The sequence below is a fragment of the Aotus nancymaae genome, unplaced genomic scaffold (assembly GCF_030222135.1).
Source record: "Aotus nancymaae isolate 86718 unplaced genomic scaffold, 86718_ANA_hifiasm-v0.15.2.pri h1tg000014l, whole genome shotgun sequence".
Classification (NCBI taxonomy): domain Eukaryota; kingdom Metazoa; phylum Chordata; class Mammalia; order Primates; family Aotidae; genus Aotus; species Aotus nancymaae.
In genome coordinates, this window is record NW_026988425.1 from 124,313,430 (window position 1) to 124,341,013 (window position 27,584).

The window sequence follows — 27,584 nt, forward strand, 5'->3', positions numbered from 1 at the left end:
GACCAGTAGTTTCTTGGTTTATAGAAACTATAACCAAGTTGTTTGTTCCAGTTACTGCTGCTGTGTAACAAACAAGCCCAAACGTAATGGACTAAAGCAATAACCATTGCTTCTGTGGGTCAAGAATTTGGCCCAGCAGGGATGATCTGTTTCTGCTCCTCCCATTTGGGGCCTCAGCTGGGAGGTCTGGTAGGCTGGGTGATTCCAACAGATCAGGGCTGGAACACCCAGGCCTGGAAGACTGCCCCATGCACATGCTGGACACTGTGTCAGAGATGGAGGGAAATCTGGGCCCAGCTGGCCCATCCCCAGACACCCACCAGACTGAGTAGTTGGACTTCTTACATGAAGCTCAGTGCCCCAAGTGGAGATATGTGTGAGTGCCCGTGCCCAGGGAGCCAGGAGAAAGTTGCCCCGCCTTTCACGACACAGCCTTAGAAGTCACAAGGCTGCCCTTCCAGGCTGAAGTAGTCACCAGCAGCCCAGACTCAATGGCAAGAGCATAAAAAAAAAAGTGTGGCCATTTTTTTTTAAGATAGAGTCTCACTCCGTGGCTCAGGCTGGAATGCAGTGGTGCGACATTGGCTCACTGCAACCTCCATCTCTCATGTTCAAGTGATTCTCCTGCCTCAGCTTCCTGAGTAGCTGGGATTACAGGCGTGCACCACTATGCTTAGCTAATTTTTTTTTTTTTTTTTTTTTTTTTTGGTACTTTTAGTAGAGACAGGGTTTCACCATGTTGGCCAGGCTGGTCTCGAATCCTGACCTCAGGTGATCCGCCCACCTCAGCCTCTCAAAGTGCTAGGATTACAGGTGTGAGTCACTGCCTGTCCTGGCCATTTTTTAAGAAACTGCAACAACACTGTGTGAACAGTCTCTGCCTTGAAGCAGAGGGTTCCTTCAGCTCAGCAGGGCTGCGAGCAGAGCTGAGACTCAGGAGATCCCTGGTCCCTTCTTGCTTGCACTGAAGGTCTCCCTGAGACCAGGGGCAGCCCCTGCACCAGCTGGTCCTCTCTGTGTCGTGGGCACACAGTGGAGCTGCTGTAGGTAGAAGTGTGTGTACACCACTGGGGTGGTTACATCCGTGGGCAGTTCTTCTGGATGTCTCACTGTCGGTGGGCCCAGGAATCCGGGCTGGAGTCCCTGAGCTGAGCTCTCTCAGTCCAGGATTACTGCTTTATAATGATACCTGGGCAGATAAAGGTCTTTGAGGAAAGATTTCAATGAGACCACAGATGTGGCTGGAGAATTCCCCCACTGACTGGGCACCTATTTCCTCAGTGGCTGCTCACCCAAGGCACAAGGCACTGAGGGAAGACAGCTGGTGACTGACCCCAGAGCTGGCTGAGAGCTGTGGGCATTCTCACCCCGCTGGAGAGGAGCTGTTCGAGGATCTACCTTGTATTCACCCACCAGAACCAGTGCAGACCCCTCAAAGGGTCCCAGTCAGTGGCTTCCAGTGGGAATGACTCCTGGACTTTCAGGAAGTGACTTCAGGTTGGAGATGGCAGCCTCGTGGCTGCTGTCGAGTTTCCTGTAATATGATTAAATCTGATTTTCAACTTCTTTTCCTTTCTCTTTCACTGGGGGAAAGCATTCTTTTTCCCTTGGAATATTAACATCCCTCTTTGTGTCATTCTCTGCTCTACATAGGAAACAAGTCACACCTCATACCAAATCAGAAAGCTCCAGTTCAAAGAGGCTCGAAGAGAAAGAACTACTCAGACCTACATTCTGTAAATGTTTTAAATCAATGTGTTGAGCTATAAAATCAGGTCTAAGAGCTCCGGACTCTTCAATGTACCATGCTACAAAGAAAGCCCAGAGCCCATAAAACTAACTGAATACATGAAGAATATGACAGATTGAGGATTCACTGCCTGCTGCCCCCAGGTTAATAACAGACCATGTGTGCCCACTGCTGAGCTCAACCTGACCACGAGTGGCCTCGCAGTTCATTTCCAGCTTCACTTTCTGGGATTTGATGGTGCCTAGATGCTACCGACTGGTACTCACTTTAGCACTAACAAAAAGAAAAATGGCTTCATGTGTATCCAAATGGCTAACCCTTGCCATTTTTCAGTTCTAGCTGCAAACATCCCAGAATTCAAGGCAGTGATAGCCTACATTGTTCATGATAAATCCTCCCAATCCCATTAATGAGAACACTCATTAGACAGGATTCCCGTGACAGCCCAGAACAAACCAGCCTGGCTCTCCCTGAATTGATTTGGTAAGTCCCTGCGCTGATTGGCTAGCTTCCTGCAGGATGGTGGGGGGGCACTACTGGGAGGCGAAAGGACTTGAGGCCGAGAGCCTGGGCTCTGCATCTTGCTACATGTGGCTGTGGGAGTCTCTTGACCTGACTGAGGCTCAGTTTTCTCACCTGCAAATGGAAATGAACAGCACCTTCTGTGTAGAGTTCTTGTGTGTGTCAATGTGCCTGGTGAGCGCTGATGGGTGGGGGCTGATTGCTACTGACCAGAGGCTTGGCAGGAATCTGAGTCAATGGGATAAAATGTAGCATTTGACCCTGAGACCCAACTGAGGAAAGGATCACCAGTTATGAATGGCAGACCACCAAGGAGTGACAGTGGGAGGGGACACAGAACGGACAATTGTCATCAAGGCTGGAGATCTTCCCAGATCATGACAGAGGGCAGGGATCCCATGTCAGTGGTCATGTTTAGGAGCGGGAGCCATCTGCTCTGGCAAGCCTAGAAGGGATCATCCGTCACTTTAACATGCTTCCCTCATACATTTACTGCAGACACTGTAAATACCTCTCCAGTGTCTAGATGGCTTGGTTTCAGAAGCATTGCTGGTTTTGATCTTTCCCCATGTAAATGTGCACCAGATGCAAAGTTGGCTTTCATCCTTTAGAACTTGATGAATTATTTTGCACTCTGGACTACTGGGAGACAGGGCATGAAAACAGAGTTTTCTCCCCCAACCAACCCCATGTCATATGACAGAAAATGGCTTGTTCATTGTAAAACACCAAACCATCAGTGACGGAGATGAGGGTTTTGGTCAGAAGTTCCTCATCCAACAACCCCATTCTGAAATGGTCAGACTTGAGGACTGCAAAAACTTTGGGGTCAAAGCCCTCTGATGATAATTCACTGATGATTTTCTCTCTTGTGTTTTCTCTGATCATGTGGGGTCCCTATTAGTTAATCAATGATTTTTTTGGTTGGTCCACTAACTTAACTTTTCTTTCCTATTTTCCATTTTGTTGTTGTTGTTGTTGTTGTTGTTCTACTTTCAGGGAGGTTTTTTTCTTTTACATTTCTGCTACCTAGTAAACATCTCAAGAACAATTTTTGGTTTTCCCTGAATGTTTCTTTATCTATGTTCTCCCTTCACAGATTGTGATGTCTTTTAAAATTTACCTAATGACATTATTGATGGTTTTGTTGACGTTTACTTCTCTCTGCATAGTCTCTTTCTTCCAACTTGCTTTTTAAAAATCTATTGTAACTCTGTATTTCATGACACAGGCTTTCCTGAGGTGCTGGGTCAGCTCTGGCTGCCTGCTTTCATTTGCCTGGGAGGGACTGAGAGGTCGATGAGAACCTCTGTGAACATGAGTGGCAGTGTTCACTGTGGCCTTCCCTCTAGGGTGAGCTGCCTGTTTAGCTGGGCACAGATGGCAGAAGGTCTGGGTGTTTCCCCTTGGCATGGTTGGCTCCCGCAGGAAAAGACCCTTCTAGTCTCCTGGCTGCTTGCATTCTAAAGTCCCAGCAAGGGGCTTGTGGGTCTCAGCATCCAATATCCACGTGTGCATTGAATCCCCTGATCCTATTACTGTACCTCTGTCCTTAATTATGCCTGGTGGCCACCCACCCAAGATGCTGATTTTTACTTTTTTCAGGTCATAAATATCCAGCCTTTTGTCAGAACAAGGAAGGGGCAGTTGTCAGGCTGCATGAAATTGGGGTGCAGATATGGGCATCTGAGTGCTCCTCAAGCAAACGTTCAGCCAGTCAATCTTATCTTCACCCCCCTTTACTCTCACGTACAGTGGTACACAGTGCCACCCATTCATGAAACTTCTGGGGATTCCATGGTGTATGTTCTTAGCTCTCCTTCCTAGCTAGTATCTCAGGGTTTCATTTTCTTGGATCTGCTAAGTATTTTAGCTTCAAAAACTGTGTTGTTACTTCCTCTCTTGTTCTCCCTGTCTTTGTGGATTTCTGCCTTCTAACAAATGTTTCAGAGATTCCAGAAGGAAGTTAAAGTTAATACATACTACCCGTCCACCACTTTTACCCAGAAACTCAACAACCCTTTCAGCCTTTAGTCTCTATACTCCCCAGACACACCTGCTCTGCTTTTCTGTTGCTTCCATTTGAAATTAGATGGCCCCGCCCTCACATATACATAGGCCATCTCTGTCAAAATCTTACTTAGCAAAGAAAGCATGGAGTCTCAGCTAAGGGGACATTTTCTCTGGGGAAGAGAACTGTGTCTATCTGGAAGACACTTCCATGTGGGTTTGGGATCAAGTCGGTGAATTCCACAATAATAATCAAATGCTTGATCAGTGGATTATTGAGAAAGCAGCCAAGGGACTGAGTTTTGTCTCCAGAGTGCCACAGAGCACAGTCAAAATCCTTTGGGACCCACGTTCCTAGGAAACTCTTGGAGGGCGTGCATCAGCACTGAGTACCCTTGACCACACCGGGCATCCCCTTACCCAAGGAAGGGCTGTTTTGTTCATGGCTGTAGTAGCCCAATACCTAGAATAGTGCTGACTCTAGGAGGCCCACCATTGTGCATGACAGCTGGGGTGACCCAGTGGAGAGACGTGGAACCTTGAAGATTGGGGAGAATTCTGATGGCTGGAAAGGGGCCAGGTGGGTATGGGTGGCTGATAAGCTGGCGTAGGACCATTCCTTCCTTAAGAAGTGACTGATTGTGACACGTGGTGGGAATGAAGGAACATTCTGAATCATTACTCGGTCAGGACACTCGTCTCTTAAATGTCATCAACACAATCTGCCTAGAAGTATGATTACTTTCTGCCAAGCCCAGACCCTCCTAGAGGGACCTGACCCAGCCCAGCACCTTTAGAGTCTCCCAGAGGCCAGCAACTCAATCAGTGAGACAGCATTTTAGGGTTTTAGTTACAGACACTGAGGGTGCTCAAACATCCATGCAGTTAGCTGCTCACAATAAAATGCATACTCAGAATGGCTGTTTCCGTCCCTCGCCGGTTATCCGAAAAGCAGTCTTACTGGGTCCCAACCCCAAATTAATTTAGTGAGAACTTGAGCAGAATGACAACCCCCTATCCACTGCTGGGGTCCACTGAGGGTGAGTGCCCGGGCTCCTACATTCTCCCGGCTCCTCTCAGAAAACAGCAGGGGTGGCTGACTGCTTCCCAGTCCATTAAGTACAATGCACCGGGGAGGGGGTTTGCTGAGCCCGATGAGGAGGGGGTGGGAAGTTATTCACCGGCGTCTCTGGGTATGGCCTAGGCATGGAGAATGGCTGGGGCCGCAGGCGGGGGTGGGGGGTTACCGGTGAGAGTCAAGGGCAAGTTGACCAGGCCCGGGCCGCGCGCAGCCGAGCATTTCCTCCGGGAGGCCCAGACAGCGGGTGGGGCGCGGTGGGCGGGGTCCTCGCAGCTGGTGGCGTTTGAAGCCCCCCGACCGCGGTGGGAGAGGGGTAGCCTAGAGGAGTTGGCAGCGGGCCTGGGGCGGGAGGGGAGGAAGGGGCCCCGCGTTCCCTCGGCAGCGGCGCCGTCCGCCCTGGCACGTAGTTCGCTTTTAGAGGCACAGGCCGCGGTGGGCGCGCCACCCGGGCTGCCAGGCTCACCGCCAGCGGAGGCCAGTCCTGCTCCGGCTGACACGAGCTCAAGGGCAAAGCGACCGCACCCCGGAACCCGGCCTCCAGGAACCAGCTCGAGAAGACCCGTCCCTCCCACGGGAGCTGCCCCGCCCGGACTCCAGGAGCTCGGCAGGGCAAGGGCGGGGGGCAGGCAAGCGGCCCGAGGCTCTAGGCGCGGCCACCAGGGAAGCCAGCGGCGGAGGGCGCGGCGCGAGTGCGTTCCTCCCTCAGGTAGCCGAGCGCCCAGCCCAGGCAGACACGCCTCCCCGCCGACGCCCCTCGCGGGAGGGCGGGAGGGACAAATGGCGCCCTCCAGAGAGCTCGCCTCTCCACGTCGGAGACCAAGGCTGTCACTACACAAAAGCTCCGGCAGGAAAGTGCCCCCAGTGTCCCCGCCGCGGGAGGTACGGGCTGTCGCTCCTGGCGGCAACTCCCCGAGCCCGCCGCCCTCGGACGTAGTGCGTCAGAGCGCCCCGCTCCAGTTTCCGCCCCTCCTCCCGCCGGCCCAGGGGGCACGCCCACTGGCGCGCGCAGGCCCCGGGACCGGGCACGCCCCTCTAACGGCCGGGATTGGCCTGGCCGTGCACTCACGGGCCAATGGGGTCCGTCCTGGCCCTCGGCCACGCCCCCTTCCAGGCGCGGGCACGCGACCGCTCCTTTCCGCCGGTGCGCGCTCTGGGCTCCCCGCCCCCTCAGCCCGCGCAGATCCCCGCGGCCGCCGCAGCCTGTAACCTGCGCCGCCAGGATGTGGCTGGGGGCTGACGTCGGGTCCAGATGTGGCCCCGGCCCCGCCCACCCCCGGGGCCGGGCCGCCCACACCGAGCCGCGGCGCGCACGGCAGCTGTCCCGCCTGCCACAATGCGCGGCGAAGCTGCGGCCGCGACTTAGCGCGGTGGTCCCTAACGTCGCCGATTGGCATCCTTAGAACCTTCAGCCCCTTACGCCGCGCGGGGACCCCACTCGCCCGCGCCCCCCATGTGCTCGATCTTCGGTGCCCGGCCGGGCCGGCGCCTCGCGGACGCGGAGCCGCGCGGGTGACGGCAGAGGCGGCTGCGCGCCCAGCCCAGCCCAGCCCAGCCCGAAGAGAGGGCGCGCCGCGCCCCCGCCCCCCGCCCGTTCTCCCGAGGCCGTGGGTGCGGATGCGCGGCTGACGCCTCGCAGGGAGAGCACCGCCGCCGGCCCCAGCCCGCAGCATGGCAGCCACCGCCTATGTGGACCACTTCGCCGCCGAGTGCCTCGTGTCCATGTCGAGCCGCGCGGTCGTGCACGGGCCGCGGGAGGGGCCGGAGTCCCGGCCCGAGGGCGCGGCCGTAGCCGCCACCCCCACGCTGCCCCGCGTCGAGGACCGCCGCGACGGCAAGGACAGCGCCTCGCTCTTCGTGGTGGCGCGGATCCTAGCGGACCTCAACCAGCAGGCGCCGGCGCCGGCCCCGGCGGAGCGCAGAGAGGGCGCCGCGGCCCGGAAGGCGAGGACCCCCTGCCGCCTGCCGCCCGCGCCACCGCCTGCCCCCAAGCCCGCCTCCCCCGGCGCCGAAGGCGCGGTGGCCGCGCCCCCCAGCCCGGCGTGGAGCGAGCCGGAGACCGAGGTGGGGCTGGAGCCCGAGCGGGAGCCGGGGCCCGCGGGGAGCAGCGAGCCCGGCCTCAGACAAAGGGGCCGGCGGGGCCGGAGTCGCGCGGACCTCGAGTCCCCGCAGAGGAAGCACAAGTGCCACTACGCGGGCTGCGAGAAAGTTTACGGGAAATCCTCGCACCTCAAGGCGCACCTGAGAACTCACACAGGTCAGTGGGGCGGCGCGGGCGCCCGGAGTGCGCGGACGCCCGGAGTGCGCGGACGGTGCCAGCGCGAGCTGCCCGACCACGCCCCCAGAGCCGCCGGCCAGGCGCGAGGTGGGGACCGGGCAGGCCGAGACGTCCGGGGCCTCGCCCCTTCCCGGGTCGCTCCGACCCGCGGCCGGCCCCGCGCGCCGCGCCAGGCGGGTCCCGGCTTTCGGAGCCGGCGCCCACCCGGCGACCGCGCCCCCGCCGGGCACGCCCCCTCCCAGGGCGCGCTCGGGTGGGGCCGCGGGGGCGGCTGTAGTCTTCTGGGCCGGGGGAGGGTGCGGGGATTCCGCCTGACCGGGGGGCGGCGCGGGCAGGTGCGGGCGGCCTGGGTGGTGATCGCAGGCGGCGCTCGTGACGGTGGGGCGCCCGGGGGCGGGGGCCGGGGCCGCTCTCCCGGGTCCCTCCTCGTCTCCTCCTCCGCCGCCCGGGCGCGCGCTCAGGAGGGGAGGGGCCGGCCCCGGCGCGCGGCGGGCGAAGTTCACGCAGGGACAAGGCTCCCTTAGCCACTCGGCACATTCTTCGCTCTCTTCTTCCTGTAATTTTTCCAGCTCTCTAAGGTTTAATTTGTCGTAACCAGAGTCCGCGGCGGCGCTGGGCGACGCGGGGGGCGGTCCCGGGTCCCGCTCCCCGCCTGCGGCTCTCAGTAGGAGCCCCCGCCCATCCGGCTGGCGGGGGCGGGCCCGGCCCCAGGGCTCCTCTGCCTCGCGGCTCTCTCCTGAAAGGAGCGCCCTGGCCGCTGCCGGTCCTCTGTTGCCGTCCTCTCGCCTACCCAATTCTCACCTGCCCTGGGCCGGTGCGGGCGGGCGGCACCTGCGCGAGGGCGGGCGCTGAGCCTCCAGCTTGGGGACCACCGCCAGCCCCGCGGCAGCAGTTCCCACGCGCGGCCGGGTACTTTGTGGTTGATTCATCTGCGGCGGTTTCCACCCTTCCCCCTTTTTGTTTCGTTTTTAACACAAAGATGAACAGGTTTTAATGGATGGCTATCCTCCTCCCCCATTTTGGTGTAAAGAATTGTCTGCTTCCTCTGAGCGCTCCTGAGTTCTTCTGTGACACTCACCTCTTTTACCTTGGGGACAGGCTCAAAACCGGTGTACTGAATACTGTTATCTTGTGACCAAGGGTTGTGGTCTCTTATTTGTAAAATAGTTCATATAGTGATTAAAAGAAGCTGCAGCCTTGGAGACCCTAGAGTTGAAGGCCACTTTTTTCCGGTACATTTGGAACTGAAAGGGCCCGAGGTCTGCAGGTGAGGCTTTCGGATCTCGAACTCACTCCCCACTCCCCTCGCTCCCCCGCCCCGAGGCTGTACCCGGACTCCTAACCCTGTGCTGTGGCCGCCCCAAACCACGTGGCAGGTGATGGGGTAGGGGGTGAGAGCGGAGCCGTTTCTAGGCATTATGCGTCAGTTAAGGGTGTGGGGTTTAGGTTGGAAATGGGGGTCAGTGTGGGCTCAGAGTTCAGCCCAGGGCGCAGCTGCAGGGTGGGTGTGGCCCTGGGGGAGGGGCCAGGCTAGGCTCGGATCCTGGTGGACCCTGAGTATCGAATGGGGGCAGCACTTGGGGAGTGGCTGGGGTTGAGAACCGCTTTGGGGGATGATGCCTGTGCTAGGCGGCACACTTAATGTTTGGGAACTCTTTCTACAGCCCCTGTCAGGGTGGCCTTGCACCCGGAGCACCGGTAGCTGGAAATTGAGGAGGGGGTGGCCGAGGGAAGGGGCTCACTGTTGTGGTCAGGGCTGGCTCGGCAGGGCCTCTGCCCTGGGATGTCTTCCTGATGGGTTCACCTTCCGCTTTAGGCTCTTGCCCCGCGCGGGCCCCTTGACTAGAAGATTGGTGCAGGGGCCCTGGAGTCCCGGGCCTCCCGCTGTGGGTGGGGCCAGTTTCCTCAGAGCATCTAGAAACCAAAGGCAGGCAAAAGAGAATGGAACCAATTCTTTGAGTGTCTGCATGTCCTACAACACCTATTCTTGGAGCAGAGAAACTTGCTCCACCCCTTCACGTGTGCAGAGATCAGAAGTCCTACCTCCAGGGTGGATGCCGGCCTCCGAGTTCGGAGTGCACAGGGTTCCGGCAGCGGGTTGGAGGGGAGTTGGGAGGAATGCAGATTTCCAGGCCCCTGATGCTGATCTAGTACATACAGTTCCAGTCTGCACCTGGAAATGCATTTTAACCGGTACTCCAGATGACTCGTTATGAGGGCTGCGCGGCCCAGAAACCTGCCTCTGGAGGGAGTCTGGTTCAGTATCTGGTGGAGGCACCCCTGGGAAGCCCATTTCCAGCTTCTGACCAGGTGTGCAGAGCATAAGTAACTGGTGTTCTTCAAGGGAGAAGGGGAGCATCTCACAGAAGGGAGAAACCGAGGCTGGCCTTAGAAATGACTGAGAAGGCAGGCCACGAGGGGGATGGCTTTGCTACAGCTGCGGGTTCTGAGGTGTCTGTGGTTTGTGGGCCACTAGCAGCATTGTGGGGTCTCTGCAGTCAGTGACGGAGGTCCTGCCCGGCCCTGTACTCCATTATATGCAGGAAGGTGCCCCTGACCCCCTTACCGCATCTCCTGGACCCACAGTAATTTCATGGCAGAGGGTGAATGTCAAAACCAGGGAAGTAGCCAGCTTCTCTGTGCTGTTCCTTTGTGTGACTGGGGACGGGTTCCCAGATCTCCCTGCAGTTCAGTGATGTCTGCCCTGACCACCTGGAAAGTCTTCAGGGAAATGAGGTCAAGTATGTGAAGACTCTTTGGGAAGTGCAAGGGTCAGCCTTGACTCTGGAGTACTTGTGGTCCCTTGGCTGCTGCTGTGCTCTGATCTCCCACCCCCAGCCCTGAACAGCTGCTTGCTAAGAGCTTTCTGTCCTGATTAGCCGTATGGCAGTGTGGACTCCCACTCCTACATCCCAGAAGGCATCCTGTGGACATGTTGACCTCTGTCACATTTAGGTAATTGTTGATGTTATAACAAATGCATGATAACACAAAACCAAGAAAAGTGTTTTTGCAGCTCGTGCTACTTTATTATTTGGCCAATCAGAACTTCCAGCCCAGGCCTGGAAAGTTTGCTAAGAGGAGCTTGGGGGACAGCAAGACCAGGAGCAGACTTTCTTGGAGCCTGAGGTGCTTTGAGGCAGAAATTCAAGTACTTACCTCCAGATAGGTCAGGCTGGGGCACTCTTGAGGGCAAACTTGTTCCCCAGATCCTGCCTCTGGAGAGGTCCTGCTTGTTGTCCTGAATGGGGAAACTTGGCAGGCCCCTAGCAGAATGGCCACTTGGTCTTTCTTGGCAAAGAAGCACTGAATACATTCCTACCTATTTGTTCCCACAAAGAATTGTTTTCAAAACTGCTCTGTGCCCCTGTTTTCCCTTCAGTGCTGGAGCCAAAACATCTCTCCACATGCTGGGCCATCTCTGCGTTCTGGGGGCCCCATGGAAAGGTGGGCACAGTGCCTTGCACAGCCCACCCTCCCACAGAGCTTGAGGCATGTTCCTGGTGACCTGGCCCTGTTTGGGGTGGAAGCGGGAAGCAGAATAAGATCACATTCTCTCAGCCATTTCCTGTGATAATTTGGGTGGGGTTCACCTGAAATTTATCTTTACCCACAGAAACAGGATTTGATCCTGACGGATGATCCCTTCCCCAACGCACACTCTGGCTTTAGAGCCTTGTTTCCAAGCACGCTGCTCCCTAGCCACCTGCATGTACTTCCTGATGCTGCTGCCTGGCAAAGCAGAGGGCATCTGGGTGGGATCTCCTTTACCCAGGGCAAAGACAGGCTTGTTGGTGGCCCGTGCTTTGTGCAGAGACACATGCAGGCCAATGGCTTAGCGCTCCCGCCCCTCCCTCTTACACCCTCAGGTTGCCAGTGGCACTAGTTGTGAAACTCCTCAGATAGTGCAGAAGTATATGCGGCATGGGAGGTGCCAGCCTGCACCGCCACCAAACCACTGTTACCCCATGTTGGTACATTTTTTTACAGACCTTTTAGAGGGATTTGCATGTATGCATACATGTGTATCCACATAGACGTTTTGAAATGTGCATAAATAGGATCCTAGCAAACATCCCACTGCTGGCATTTTGTTCTGTGTGTTGCTTAAATGAGGCATCTTCATTCTTTTTCACAACCGCATGGTATTCCAAAATGTGGTTACATGGCTGCACCATAACTTACTTAACTCCTCACTTATTGAAAGGACAGCTTCATTGCCTTTTCTGTTTTTTGCTGTTAGCAGTTGCGTAGCAGTGGACCCTGATGTGTGTATGTCTTGGTGCAGGGGAGCTGGCATTTCTGTAGGACTGAGACCTGGTGGTGGTATTGATGGGGTTGATAAGTGTTGGTTACATCTGTTGTGGAGTTACTGTGTTAACCTAAAAGACATTATGTTTCTAAAGGAAACAGACCACAGTTGTTGGTGCCCCTGTGCTGAGGGAGAGACCTCTTGTGTCGCCACTCCACCTTCCTGAAAGTGTTTACTCTCCCAGTTCTCCTCTTGCATGTGTGAGAACATGGAGAACATTTAAAACAGTACCAGCAAAACCACTGTCACTCCTGCACACCTCGTGGCCTGCTTTCCTGGCCATCTTCAGTTCTGGTTTTCCAGAGATTGGAGAGTGTTCGGTGGGGGCCGGTGTGGCGACATCTCCCCTCCCTCCCTGCTGAAAGAGGACTGGAGGCTGTGCTGCCTGAGCCAACAGATAGGCCACAGGCATTTAACCTGTAGCCTGTGTCTGGGGCTTCACATGTCTGGAACACAGCAGAGGTGGGGACCCAATCCTTCTGAGTAGGTGCCATGAAGCCCACTTCTCAAACTTCTGACATCCTCCTGCCCTTAGGTCCTGTTTGTTCCCACTTTACACATAGCTTTAATTCCGTTGGTTACTGAGGAAGTGCAAAAGACATGGATAGCAGCTAAAGGCAGGGAGGAAACAAACCAGCAGGTTGCTAACGTACGCATGTGTAAGTGTGTGTGTTTACATGGGTAATGAAGAAGCCCTAGGGTCAACCGGTGCTGGAACAAGCGTGGGGCCATTTGTGGTGGAGGGTCATGGAGGCCTGCATGAGAGACCCTAGAATAACTAACACTCTAGCAGGGATCTTGAGATACCAAGGCACTGTGAAGTGTGTTCAGTTTGTGCTTTCAGAAAGCAGTTAAAATAGTTTTAAAAATAAAAACTTCTAGAATGGTACACTTGGCTCTCACAATCCTAGGACTTCCAGACTGTTTGCTCCAGGGTCCAGGCATTGTTCTGTCTCTATTAGTTTACATCAAGCTATCTCATCTTCACAAGGACCCTGTGAAGTAGGCACTATTATGATTACTAAATTTCAAATGAGGAAGCCGAGTCTCCGATGGGTTAGGAATCATGCCCAAGGTCACACAGTAAGTGATGGTGGAACAGGGACAGGAGCTGGGGCTTGTGCCTGGGCAGCTGCTCCTGAGCTGGGTGTCCCCATTGTGCCCTACTGCTGCTCCTGTTTGGACCTGTGTTCCAGGTGACTGCAGGTGGGCAGGGCCCCATGGTAGTAGAAGCCTAGATGTCCCCAGCACACGGCTTCCCGCACAGATTTTTCTTGCTTTTGAACGGTTGAGGAAGTAGTGCACTGACCACTCCTGTACTCTTCCCATAGAGTCATTGGGTAATGTTTTACCACATTTTTCTCCTCTCCTCCTTCCCTTTTTCTATCTAAATAAATAAAAAATATATTTTTAAATCTATATTTTTCTCCCTTTTCTGCTTCTCCTGTCTCTTTAAATATTATCTATTATCTGACACACGGTCCATATTCAGTTCCCTTGGTAATTCCTGAAATGTCCAGTGTAGGATTCAGGATCTGGTTAATCATACACTGCCTGTGGTTGTCCTGTCTGTTCCTTAGCATAGGAGAGTTTCTTGCCTTTGGGTTTTCTATTGTATTACACTGGCATTTGAAGGCCCGAGGCCACTTGTTTCATAGAACATCTCACAGTCTGGATTGGCCTGATTGTTTCTCATGATTGGGTCTGGTTTAAACAAATTTTGGTCCAAAATATGGCACAGGCAATGTTGGGCACTTGAATTGCATCGTGGGGGCGGGGCATGGGAGATCAGCCGTCCCATTGCAGGATCACATGGTTAAGGTGGGCAGCCAGGCTCAGCCCCTTCTGTCCACCTTGTTGGTTGCTACTCCATCTTCCAGCTTCCTTGACTGGACAGATGAGGGGTTGGGTTCAGCTTTCGAAGTCAAAGGACCACCTGGAGGAGGCTTAGGTACTCCTTTCCCCAAACAGACAAGACACCCTGTTTTTCTTTGGAATGAAAATGGCTCAAGGTGACTTTAGTAGCCAGCTCAAGGATAGCTGAGTGTGTTCTTGGTCAGCCCAAATGCCGGCCCTGTGGCCACAGGCTGCTTGTCTCCCAGGGTTGGGGAGGGCCTACGGTGGGTGACACCCTCAAAGTCCTGGTGAGTCTTTATGTGCTTTCAAGAAAAAGCAAAAATTGTCCTAGGTCCACACACCTGAGCCTGTTTTTCTTTCCTTTCAAAGCCCCAGATGGGATTATTTTCTTGAGAAGTCAACTTCCTGTCGAGATGGGAGTACACTTCTCTCCAGCTTGGCAGTTCAGAAGCAGCTGCTGTGCTGTGTGGCTGGGGTTGAGGTCATAGAGACAGACAGTAGTGCAGCCCTCAGGGCAGGAGGTACTGAGTTCAGAACGCTTTGGCCACTGTTCTGGGCCATTGCAACGGAGACTTGAACTTGTTTTACTCTTGTTGGCATCGATTGGGCACTAGGCACAGAAGAAATCATTACCCAACCAAAAGCTCTACCGTTTGGCCCTGAACACACATGTATGCCTCCATATGCAGGTGCATGTGTATAAATACATACGGGGTGTGTGTGAGGGGACGTGGCACCCTATTCATGCTCGTGGCTGAACGGAGCAGCATCCACACCTGGAACACGGTGGCTATGTGGAGTCTCTGATTTCTAGTTCAGTTTTAGATCTGAGGTCCATCTTCACTCCCGGCAAATGCGGATCAGCTGTTTGTGAGTCAGGCTCTTGGGGGAGACATGGAGTTTGCTCAGTTGAAACTAGGGCTATGGTGAAGGGGCTGTGCCATCGCACCCTGCTGCCCCACCCAGCAGAGTGACCGGGCTCCTGTGTTCTCCACGCTGCCTGCCTCCTGATACAGGGCCAGTCTATGATCGCCATTTGCTGTTGGGCATGGTTTGTGGGGGGAGGGGGAGGGCACAGCATGGCACTGAGCACCAGAAACACAGCCTTGATCAGTTCCTGGTTTTTACCAACATCGTTCTGGACAAACAGGACAGAGAACACTCTTGGCGGGAGGAGGAGTCTGTTTATTGTTCTCCATTTTGAAGTTCATCACACAGAAACACTTGGTAACCAGACACTTGGCTACACTCTGTGGCCATTGGCCAGTCTGTCCCAAGGTGACCTGTTTGGAGTAGCACTGAGGCCTGATGCCTCAGATTAAATGTCCTTGTGCTGGTGCCACAGGGGTGTGGCCTACTCTGCATGGATGGGTGACCCTGGGTCCCCAGGCACAGGGCACAGGCTTGTCTCCTTGGAGCTGGGTCCCAGGCTGCATCATGAAAGAGCTCTGCAAGAATCGAAGGCCCAAAGCAAAAATCACTCACCAAAGAGCAGATGGCTCCGAGCCTGCCTTGGGCTCCTGTAGGCAGGTGCCTGTCTCCTGTAAGCATGGGCCAGGTGGAAGGAAGCTTGGGAGTGGAGAGATGATGACATGGGCTCAGAGGAGCCACGGGCTTCTCCCCCGACCCCAGCATTCACTGAACACACATGGGAGGTGAGGTGATGGCCGAGCAGCCTGGCAAGTGGTGGGGGCCCTGGTTGGGGCCTCCTCACCCTTTTTTGGAGCTCTAGCAGCTGACCCTTGGGGCTCTACCATCCTCCCCTGGTCCAGCCTTGTTGGAGGACACCTCTGCCTTCCTCCTGAAGTAAGGAGAGCCTGTGAAGAAATCAGGTGACCCCAAGGCCTGTGGTCACTGGGGGTGGCAGGGGCTTTGTGCTTCCGTATGTGGGTCCAAGCTGTGGATGGGGAGGCCTTGTGTCCTGGCATGTGGGGCGTGGTCAGGTGCTCCCTGTAGGTCTAACGTGTATGCATGGGTTAGCGAGACCTGAGAGTCCGTCTTGGGCCACACCCAAGTATGTGCAGAACCTGTGATGCAGCCAGAATTTCCTCCTCTGATAAATTCCTTCTCTGAGTCTTTCCACTTGTCTTTAACTCTTTTATTGTCCAAATGCTCACTAAAAAGAAAAGAATAAAGGGAACTTGCTTTGGGGCTGTTGGTAGAAGTTAAAGTTAATGGCGGAGCATGAACAGGAGTGTCTGCAAGGAATTGTTGGAAAGGAGGTTGGAAATGGAGCAAAGGCATATGTGAGTCTCAGAACCTGACTCCTTTGTCAACTGGGAATGGGGCAGAGGGCATGAGTCCAGCAGGTCATTGGTCTTGGGTTACCAGAAGGGATAAGGCTATTCACCTGGGCCACTGGCTGAGTGGGCTACTCAAAGCCAAGATCTGGGAGCTGGGGTCAGCACCATGGGTGCACCCAGGCATCCTGCCATCAGCAAACCCCAACACATTTTCACGGACCAGGGCTGATAAATGGGAGTTAATGACGTGGTTGCCACATATCCAGATCGGGATGTGTAAATGTGATGCAGTGTCTGGGCGTATGGCCGGCTCTCGATGGTCTTGCTTTGCACATTTTGGCCCATCTGCTCCTCCACACTTACTGCCCGTTGTCCTCACCTGCATGACTGGCCATGTCTGGTTTGCTCACTGGTCACTGAAGGCATCCATGGGGTTGCCATCTGCTCCCATGTACCTCTCCCACGAGGCATGCTGAGTGGCCCGCAGCAGGGCAGGCAGGGACTCAGATTCCCTCCATCCCATCGCTGAGGTCTCACTGCCGCCAAGGATTCTCCTGTGCTTGTCCCCCAGTTGTCATTTTTGTCTCCTAGCATGGCTGGTGTGGTGTGAGGACCCAAGGGTCTCTGGCCCCTCGCTGCTGTGCGTTCTGAGGGAAGGTGCCCAAGGTTTTGTTATCTTTTCCAGAGTGCCTTTTTTTTTTTTTTTTGCTTGCATGGCAGGCCCTTTCTAAAATTACAGTCATAGATTGTTTAATTACAGGGATGCATTCAGAAAAATGTGTCATTAGGCAGTTTTGTCCTTATGTGAACATCATAGAATACACTTACGCACGCCTAGATGTCATGGCCTACTGCACACCTAGGCTCTGTGGTGTAGCCTGTTGCCCTAGGATACCAGCCTGTACTGCAGGGTACTGTCCTGAATGCTGTGGGCAACTGTCACACAATGGTAAGCATTTTGTATCCAAATATAGACAAGGTACAATTAAAATGGGATGTCATTTTATGAGGCCAGCCTCATCCCACGTGGACTGTCATTGTCTGAAACGTTATTATGTGGTGCATGGCTGAACTTTGCTGCTTGACCTACGGTGCCAGAGCATTCTCTGGGTGAGCCTGAGGGGCTTTGCAGGGTTCCATCTTTTATCAAGGTTGAAATTAGTTTTAGCACTTTCCGCCGTGTCCCCTTTTCAGCTGACAGAGCAAGAGCCCTTCAGTGTCTAGTGTCACAGGCGTAGAGCTGCTGTGTTGGTGAGCAAGTAGATGGTTGTCCTGAATTACTGTCAGACCTTAGAGTCTTGCAGGAAATACAGCCTTGGCTACTTAGAGCTTGTGATTTGAAGCTTCCCTAATGATGGGCTGGGTAGAACACTTCAGCAATTTGCTTTGGACAAATTGTATCATTCTTAAGTTCACTCACTTTAGCCTTTGAGAAACTTCAAAGTTTATTTCCCTGATCTTCCTAGTTGCCCTGGATTATGAGCCAAGCATTTGAATTTCTTTGCACATCTAGCACTACACATGGCCTTGGAAGATAGATATTTATGTGTGTGTGTGTGTATGTATGTGTGTGTGTATGTGCCCGTATTTGCGTGCAGATGTGTGTGTGCTTGTATATGCACATGCACACGTGATCAGCCATGTAGCCAAGTCTCAGAACAGTTGTTCCACTGGAAGTAACCCAGTCTTGAGGCGTCTGGCCAGGTGGTGTGGGCTGCAGAATGATGCTTGTTTCTCCCAGCTCCATGAACTCCAGTGGGGCTGCATCAGTTAAAGGCTGGTCTCTGCAAGAGCAGGGTAGGAAGCAGCAGTGCAGGCCCAGCTGTGGCTGTGTAGGCAGAAGCAGGCTTCAGGATGGAGGGCGAGACCCTGGAGCCAAGCCAGAGGGTGTGTACTTTTGGTCCCTGATGGGGCACGCCATCTTGGGCCATTCTGCCTCCTGGTCTCTCTGCTCCTCCTCTGCAAACCAGGGGACCCAGCAGCCTGCTGGGATCCTGGCCCTGGCCGGGTTAATGGATGGGAACTGAGCTCCTTGGCTGCCCAGCTGAGGTTCAGTCTGGCCCCATTCTCGCTTCAATTACTCTCCCTTGTAGCCTGGGATCCGAGCATTTCTTTAACAGCCTTTAGGGGTTTCCAGCCCTCAGGACGAGCAGCAGGTGGGTATGCAGGGGAACGGCCCCCAGGGGCCTGAGGAGGGAGGGTGAAGGCACCACTCCTTTGTGCTGTTTGTAGCTGCTCTGCCTGGGAGACACTGCGGGGGAGGCTGTGGCTTCCTCCTTCCGCCCTCTGGGGATGCCCTGGCGGCTTGTCCCGTGGGGTGTTGGGAGGAGGTGGCTTGGCTGACTGTCCCTGCTCACGGTCAGGGTCCTCCTACACAGCAGAACTGGAGGTAAACACTAGGTTGCCTTGGCAACTGGGCTGCACCAAGCCTCCAAGTGCTCCTGGCTAGAGAAGTTCCCATTGTCTCAAGTTTCTAGGATGGGTTTCTATTTTGATTTTTTTTTTTTTTTTTTAATTAGCAAGAATGACTAAGACACCAAAATGTCTGACCTGGTTCCTATAATTTCTTAATAAACATTTGCGTTCCCTTTATAGCAGGAATGTTTTAGTGATTCATTGACTTTTCTTTTAGACTGTGACAGGGCTCTGGTGAGGCAGTACGGGGGCAGCAAAGAGGGCCCCCACTGCCGACAGCTGGCACGGGAGGCCGGGAGAGCACTGGCCACGATCCAGGGACCAGGAGTGCTTACGTAAACACCACACCAGGATTTTATTGGCTTTGAGGCTAATTAAATTCTATGGAAAATTTTGGGGAGATGGCTGTCTCCTATTGGGTGGTCAGATACCCATAACTGGCGCTTCCAGAAGCTGTCTGAAGGCGGATGAGTCTGACTGAGCCCTAGGGGTGCCCTCCCACCCAGTGCTGGACTCTCCCACCAGAGGCCCGGCCCCTCCCTGCAGGTCAGGGCATGCGCTTGTTTATCCCTTGTTGGTGTTTGCTGTTAAATTCTAACTGCTCATGTAGGTAGCCTGGGCTGGCTGCGCCCAGTGGATGTCCTCCCGCCCATTGTGGGAGTGCCCCAGGTGGCTCTTTGTAGGAGACGAGGCAGCAGGCTTTCGCACAGGCCCAACTCTTCACCTTGGATTTCACTGGGCTTACCTGCTCTGCCCACCCATGGATGATCTTGTAGTGAGTCACCCACCCCATGGAGGAGCCAGGTGAGGAGCCAGGGAAGCGGCTTCGTTTATTTCACCGTCAGTAGGGGTGACCAAGGTTGCCCTGGTGGGTGGTGTGTCCCTTGAGCCTCTCGACGTCTAGGCCTGTTTCCAGGGTCTCGTCTTCATCGTAGGTGTAGGGCTCTTTGGGTCCCTTCCCACCACTCAGCAGGCTGAGGATGTGCTGAGTTGGGCCGGGCTGCCTCACGGACCCTCCCTCCACTGCCCTCATGGCCAACCCGGGGTGGGAACCTGCTGCAAAGCCTCTCCCTGCAGCAGCTGCTGTGGCAGTCGCCCTGGGAGCTGGGCCTACCAACTCAGCATGAAAAAAATGTTCAGGTTTGCTGCATTTGTTTAGAATGAGTCCCTGGGGTTGCTTGTGCACACCCTAGGCTTCCTGGCCTTTCCAGGGTTCCTTGTTGAACAGGCAGCTCTCCTGTGGTTGGGTGGCACAGGGCGGTGGCGAGGGCCCCAGCATCCCTCCTCACCTGGGTGCCCAACTCCTTTCTTATCTTTTCTCTCTTTATAAAGCAGAAACAGTCCTGCTAACATCACCCCTTTCAAGGATGTATGCGGAATTTTTTTTTTTTTCTGAAAAATATACTTTTTATAGTGGTTAAGGAAAAACTTACGCTGGGCACAGTAGCTCGTGCCTGTAATCCCAGCACTCTAGGAAGCTGAGGCAGGAGAATTGCTTGAGCCCAGGTTTGAGACCAGCCTGGGCAACATAGTGAGACTCCACTGGGCACGGTGGTACACACACCTGTAGTCCCAGCTGCATGGGAGCCTGCAGCAGGAGGATCCCTTGAGCCCAGGAGGATCACTGGAGCCTGTGAGGTGGCAGTTGCTATGAGCTGTGATCTTGCCACTGCACTCCAGCCTGGGCGACAGGGGAGATCCTGTCTTTAAAAAAAAGAGAAAGAAAAAAAAACTCTGAAGTTGAAGGTATTGAAATAGTACTAGAAAGTGTTAAAGGAGTCCAAAACCTGAGTACTCGTGGGAGTTTCATGGGAGACCCCGCACCCCTGTGCCCTGCGTTCATCCTGAGAATTTGGGCTCTGAACCTGGAGCCCCGAGTCATGGCTGTCTCTCTTACTGGACGGCCTCATGGAAGTTTGACTCCACAGATGTTATGTTCGCATGACCTTCCTAGGGAGCCTCTCAGTGTTGTTTTTCATCAGAGAAAGGCCTTCTTATCTGATAATTCTTTGTTATCTAAACAGACACTGTGGCGTAGTGGGTGTGAGCCTGAGTCGGACAGGCTGAGCCCAGCACTGGGTTTTCATGGTAAAGTGGGTCTGGTCACGCTGCCTCTAGGAGCAGAGGGGGAGAATGTTGTTCACAGGCACCTGAATGAACACACAGGTTTGCTGTCTTAAAAGAAACAGACTCATAGACAATTCAGAACTTTTTTTTTTTTGAGGGCTAGGTCGTAGTTTGTCACCTAGGCTGGAGTGCAGTGGTGCAATCGTGGCTCACCGCAGCCTCAAACTCCTGGGCTCACACCATCCTCCCACCTCAGCCTGGGAGTGTGCTGGGACTCCAGGTGTGAGCCACCACACCCAGCCCAGAACTACTGTTTTAAAGCAGGTGCTGGGTCACTTTCCAGGATCCTCACAGCCTGCCCTGAGCCCCCTGCCAGAGTTACCCTGTGGCACAGCATGTGGGGTGATGCTCCCAGCATCGCGGCCTCAGGCACATCCAACCTCAGCTTCCGTGTCTGTATCTTCCCGGATAAACTCCGACCTGCAGCAGAAGGTGGTACAGTCTGTGAGCTTCTATGAGCATCCTGTTGTTGCTATGGAGACCATGTTGCTAAGCATCAGGCGTGCTCAGACTAGGGAGTGGCAACCCGATCTCAGGTGAGCCTCACGTGTTACCAGGTAACCAAGCCCTCTGAGGTACCAGCAGGTTGTACCTGGCCAGACTATTAGCAGAAGTAGCTGAACTGAAACTTCAACCTCACGGTGAAAGACTCAGTCACCAGTCATCAGAACATTTCTGGACAGGTTGCCCTGTACCCTATAGTCAGTAGTCTTGGGCAGTCTCACAGGGACAGGAGAGACTTTTCCTGCAGGTGGTTGTGCTAGTCTTGCCGAGTGACCCCACCTCAAGGGAAGGACTTTCTGAGACCAGGTGTTCTCTGAGCGAGACTTCCCATACCGGGCAGTCCTGGGTGGGGATGCTGGCTGTCCCCCCGGAGACGCAGCTCCGTGCTGGATGCCCTGCCTCCCCTCCTGAGGCCCAGGCGCCATGAGAGTTTTCTTAACTGACAGCTCTTCTTCAGTGGAGAACAATAGAAATCCTGTTTGCAGCCAAACTTTGCCTCAGTCGTCCACTTTATAACAGCTTCTTCAAGGGGGGCGCTCATCGCTGCCAGTGGCGTCTCAGCCATCAGCAGCCCGGGGAATCCCACTCAGGACTTAGGTTTGCTATTTTTGTGTCTCGCCTGGGCTTCGCTCATTTCCACAGGCATTCCTCTTCTTGTTTACAGGAGTAATTGCCTTCATGAGCTTTGGGCCATCTGCGGATATATGTATTTTTTTCTTTATTTTCTTTCTTTTTTGGGGCAGCAGTTCTATGTTTGCAAATAGAGAATTGTTTCCTAAAGGAAAGCACGGAGGCCTTGTTGAGGCTGGCCTCTCGGCTGCCTTCATTTCTGCTTTATTTCTCCCTTTCCTGCTTTTATTTCTGCCTTCTTGTGAGTGGATTTGGTATGGAAATGCTTCCTGTGGTCAGAGGTGAACATTTGGAGTGACTGTAAGACCGTGGCCTTCTTTGCTCTCCTGGCATCTGATTGCTCTGTGGACACTTGTGCGTGTCCCCCAGGCAGGGCCCGCTTGCTGTAGAGGGTCGGGGCTGCTCTTGGGCGTGGGGTTTCTGCATCCCCCTGCTGGCCAGGCTCCTGTGCTTGGGCAGAGGAGGACACCGAGGCACACATGTTGTCTCCGTGCTCTGCTCTTGTGGTCGTGAGTGGCCCTCTGAGTGTCTGGGTATGGAGTGGACCCCGAGCTGGGGACTGTCCTGCACCCTTGCACAGGGCTTGCCGGCTCAGGTGTGCAGCAGGCACCATCCTGGGAGAAACAACGGAAGGGTCCGGGGTGGCCACATTTGAATGTTCTGCAGAGGCAGATGTCTTCGGGACTTCAGACTTGCCCCCGGCCCTAAAGCGGGGTTGCAGTGCCCGCAGCCAGGCTGGGTCACACAGCCTGTTACACAGCCTCCTGCAGTCTCAAGTCTGCACACCAGGTGTTGGTCCCCAGCAGTGGGAAGGAGACCAGCCTCCGGCTGCTCACCTGCAGGGAGAAGGCAAGGAGGCATGAGGGGCACATCCAGCCTCCAGTGGGGACCGCAGTGGCCTGGGTGCTGACAGGCCCTGGCACAGGCTGTGTGCCCACCCATGCTGTCAGCCTCCTGAACCACTAGAACAAGAACTAGGTTTCATATTAGGAGATAATTTCCAACTTCAAGAAATGACCTGGAAAAGTTTTCTACTTAAATTGCCTGTTGTTCTTAAGAGCTGGCCAGCTCTGGCTTTCCAGCAGCACACACAACCCTCAGGCGAAGCTGGGTCCTGGTGTGGGGGTGTTCCCACTGACTGCAGGTCACCATGACTCCACGGGGAAGGTCTTCTTGGAGAGGCCTGAGGCTCTGGCGCATGAATTAACCTGCTCTTTAGTCTTCCCTGGGAGACCTCGACCTCTTGATCCCCTGCGCCACCCCTACTTTTGGTCACTCGTCATTGTTTGTATGATGTGTTCAGTGTCGCTCCCTGTGAGACTGCAGCAGAGACAGGAGAGCCACACACACATTGCAAGTGGCTCATGCCTGGTTGCTGCTCTAAATACTACTGTGCACAGACAGGCTGGCTGTCAGGGGTGACTTTGGCCCTGGGGGATGCTCTCCACCCCCTTGGAACAAACACCTGCCAATACTTTCAGCTACCTTTTGCTAGCGCTGGGCACCCACGCCATCCTGGGCCTGTCACTCCAGCTCCAGAGGTGGGGCTTTCCCCACACTTGTACCCATCTCTGTGCAGATGAGACACCCCAGATCTGCCCTTCCAGCCTGTGTCAGGAGGGCAGCAGGCACCTGGGTTTGCCCTTCTTTGTGGCAGGACTGGAGGAGTGTCAGCAGAGAGTGGCCTCCTTCACCTGCCTTTTAAGCCAGGGCACACTCTGAAAACACGCCATGGCTGGACGTTTTCATGTGTCTGGCTGGCAGGGGCTCCAGGGGAGGTGGCAGGGGTGCCAGGCACCAAGGCCAGGAATCCCCAGCCGCTCAGACATTTGCCAAGCTTGGCTCCTCAGTGCCTTGGCTGGTGGCCTTTGGGGGTGACTTCACCCCCTGTCGTGGCTGGCCCACAGCAAAAGGGGTCACCTGTTGCTTAGGAGCTAAGGTTGGGCTGGGCCGGGCTGAGGGCCCTGTTTCTCGTCTGGATTGGGGGAATTTGGGCCAGTGGGGAGGGAGAGCCCCCCCCCCCACCATGGGACCATTATAGAATTTGCTATAAGAATGTGGAGAAGGAGTTCTGGCCTTGGATTTACAGATTTTTATTCTAAACCTTTCTTTTAACAAAAGAACCTTTTGTTGATAGAAACTTTTGTTAATAGAACCTTTCTTTTAACAAAATCTCCTGGAATCCAGTGTAGAAAAGAGCTGGGGAGGATTGCTGGGTGGGGCAGGGTGAGGGTGGGAGGGGTTTTGACTTTGTCCTGAGGCTGTGCGGGATCCTCCCTTGGTACCCAAAGGAACGCCTAAGAGAGTGGGGAGGGAGGGGCCACAAGTAACCCGGAGCAGGCCAAGATCCCAGGGTTCAGCCCAGGACAGCCAGGCTAGGTACAAGCGGACCCTGGGAGCTGGCCAGGGAGCGTGAGCTGTTGCAGTTTGGGGCAGGTGCCTTTCAGACTATGTGAGTCAGGTTCCTCTCCTGGCCCTTCTTAGGGTGCCACCCTGGCCTCCCAGCCTTTGAGCAGGTGGGGGTTGGGTCTGGGCTCCATGGGGCTGGGCAGGAGGAGGCAGCTGTGAGATTCTGGCCAGAGCCAGGAGAGGAGCAGGGCAGATGGTGGTCAGGCGCGCTGCATTGGGCTGGGATTGCCTGTGTCAGTGGATCGGTTGGTGGGGGCTTGGGTATTCCTCACCCATTGCCTGAGTGTCATGAGGGGCCTGGCTCTGGCTGGTGCTTCTGTCCCTTGAGGGCGTGGTGTCTGAGGGTAGGGCCTGTGGCCCCACCCTGTGTGCTGCTCTGGAGCCTGGAGGCCTGTGCCCCGGTCCCGGCCTGCCTCTTGCCCCTTTGGGTGCCTGCCTGGAGAGCACTGGGATGGGGACAGATCCTGCTGGGACCGCCGCATGCCCAGCAGCAAGCAGCAGGGGATCTCCAGGAGTGTGGCAGAGTCCCGTCTGAAACTGACAGGAAGTCTGTGAGTGTGAGGAGCCGGTGGGTGGAGAAATCCGGGGAGGTGCACCGTGCCTTTGGCCTCCAGCCCCCTCACCAGGGAACCCTGCCCTGCTCTCTGTCTCTGATGGCCTCACATGGGCGGCATCCTCCCTGGCTGTCGAAGTTGTGAGGCCGCAGCCTGAGGCCGACCACACCAGTGCATAGCGTGCTTAGTTCCAACCCAGGCGTCTGCTCCGCCAGCCTGGTGTAAAGTCATCAGATGCTGTGCGCCACATGATATGTCATAATTGTACCGTCAGTTTACCGGGGGCAAATGACCTGCTGGGGAGGGCTGCAGCTGCTCCCCACTTCTCACCCCTGGTTGCCTCTGTTGCCCACAGAGTACTGTTTATAAGCACTGATGGGGGTTATGGTTCTAGAAGAAGAGTGTCTGAGCTCAGAGGGAGTGCAGCTCCACAAGTGTGCCCCTGTGTGCCAGCACTGGGCACAGGTGCCTGCGAGCACCTCTCTGCGGATGCCTGCCTCATACTTAGATGCTCACGGCCCGGGCCTATCTCTCAGGAGCCCCCAGGAATCCTGACAGGAACCTAGAGCTGTTCTGCACAGAACACCAGGTCAATGATCTTGACTGTTTCTGGGAAGATTACCCATCTGTGGCTTCCAGAAATCACCTCTTCCTTTTTCTGAAACTCACAGTCTTCTCCCCCAACCTCCTGTCCTCTGTTTTTCTCTGAGCCCAGAGGGAGAGATTTCCACACGGGCCCCTCGCCCTGGCCACGGGCCTGAGCTCCTACACAGCAGCCGCTGTCCTTCCCCTCCTGGACTGGTCCACTCTAACCTGACCCATCCCCTTTGGTAAAGAGTGTGATGGACCCCGCTGCTGTTAGCAGTATTCAGCCAGCCACATGGCTGCGGAGAACCCCCGGGCCACAGCTGGGCAAGAGCTCCTCTCTGGGCTCACTTCATCCTCTTCAGGGGCTTCCAGGCCAGAGCCCCAAGGCTTCATGCTGCCCCCTGCCCCAGCTTTCTCAGGACATGGGGTGTTCCTTCCTTGCAGGCCCCTTGGGCCCCACCTTGACTGTGGTGATGAAAGAGGCCGGATGTGGGGCCCAGGGTGTGGCTCTGCATTGGAGCGCTGCTCGTGAGGGACACCGGAGTCCTGTGGCAGGCCCTTGGCCAGCAGAGCCTCAAGGCAGGGGAGAGAGGCAGGGGAGAGAGGCAGGGGAGAGGCAGGGGAGAGGCAGGCAGTGTGACTTGGGAAGCCAGGGCAAGAAATGGCTAAAGGAGAAGTGGGTGGCACAGTGGCTGGGGCCATCCTGTGGCAGCAGCTCGAGGGGGCCCAACCTCTTGTGTCTGCCCTCCCACCCTCCAGCCTCTGGGGCCCTGGGATGGTGTGTAGGCTGCAGGGTGGGGCTGCCTCTGTCGTGGCTGCGGCATCGGTGGAACAGGTAGTGTCTGCGGCGTCGGTGGAACAGGTCGTGGCTGTGGCATCGGTGGAACAGGTCGTGGCTGCGGCGTCAGTGGAACAGGTCGTGGCTGTGGCGTTAGTGGAACAGGTCGTGGCTGTGGTGTCGGTGGAACGGGTCGTGGCCGCGGTGTCGGTAGAACAGGAAGGTGCATTGTTGGCTTCTCCTGGACCACAGCCCCTGAGAATGATGCCCTCCCAGCACGAGGGGAGCCGCGCTTCTCAGTGCATTCCAGATCTCAGGCACGCCACTCTATGTGGGTCTGCCGCAGCGTGGAGGCGTCTTCCTGCACTTTCTGGGTGCTTCATTTCTGAAGGTGGAAGGCAGGACCCGAACCCCAAGCCTTCTTACTGGTAGAGGAAAGTGGAAAACGCACAGGCTTCATGGGAAGACAGGACACCGTTCCTCCTCCCAGGGAGTGCGTGTAGAGCTGGGATGGGAAGCTTGCCGGTCTTGTCAGGATGACTGCAGGAGGGTAACTGGAGGGTGACATCTGGAAGAGAGAGCAGTACCCAGGAGCGCAGGCGCCCCTCTTCAAGTTGGTTTTGCACTAAAGGGACAGCAGAACCCAGAGGGGTCTGACTGTGTCAGCCCAGCCCCCAGTGCCTTCCGAAAGGAAAAACCATGCATGGTACGTAGTCATACACACACGCATGTGCACACACGCACAACGCACCACATGCTTTGCATTGAAGCGTACAAGTGCTACAGACCACGTAAGTGCAGAAAAGCTAAAAGAAATTAAGTGGCACCCGCAGTTTTACCTCCCAGACAGGACTGTCGTTTGGCCCCATTCTCACCGAAAACCTGTAAACGTGGAGCCCAGGAATCCCCTCCTGGCAGCCGTGGGTGTGGCCCTGCAGTCACTGCAGCCTGCTGCTCTGACCACCGATGGCTGCACTCTGAAGCCCCTGGGCCCTGACTGCATCTCGGGCCACAGTGCCCTGGGCTCCAGCGGCGTCTCAGTGATGGCAGTGGAGAGTTGAAGTACCGCCCAGGGCCGCGGAGGAGGCCCAGTATGCCTCTGTAACAGAAACACTGGAGACGGGTGGCGGACAAACGACACATTTATTTTCATAGTTCTGGAGGCTGGAAGTCCCAGGCAAAGGCGCTGGGAGATTCTGTATCTGGTGAGGACCCTCTTCTTGCTTCATACACCAGTGTCGTCTTACTGTAACATTTTCACATGGTAGAGGGGGCGAGGGGACTCTCTGGGGTCTCCTTTCTAAGGCTACTAATCCTGTAAGGAGGCCCTGTCCTCATGACCTCATCACCTTTCAAAGGCCCCACTTCCTAGGACCATCCATCGCCCTGGGGGTTAGGGCTTCAGGGTGTGGGTTTTCAGGGGACAAAGCGTTCTCGCCTAGCCACGGAGTGCAGATGGCGAGGTTTGGTGAGGTACTGTATCCTCTGCAGGCCTACTCCCCCCACTCATGGCAGCTTTTTTGTCCCTT

At 55.3% G+C, this 27,584-nt stretch overlaps 1 protein-coding gene across 1 annotated transcript in view; it reads left to right on the forward strand.

Moving 5' to 3' along the window:
* The first annotated feature begins 7,031 nt into the window (after positions 1-7,031).
* KLF13 (KLF transcription factor 13) overlaps positions 7,032-27,584 on the forward strand; it is a 46,541-nt gene continuing 25,988 nt past the window's right edge. The window contains exon 1 of the mRNA XM_021666813.2: positions 7,032-7,617. Coding sequence (XP_021522488.2) covers positions 7,032-7,617 — 586 coding nt within the window. The remainder of the gene's footprint in view (positions 7,618-27,584) is intronic.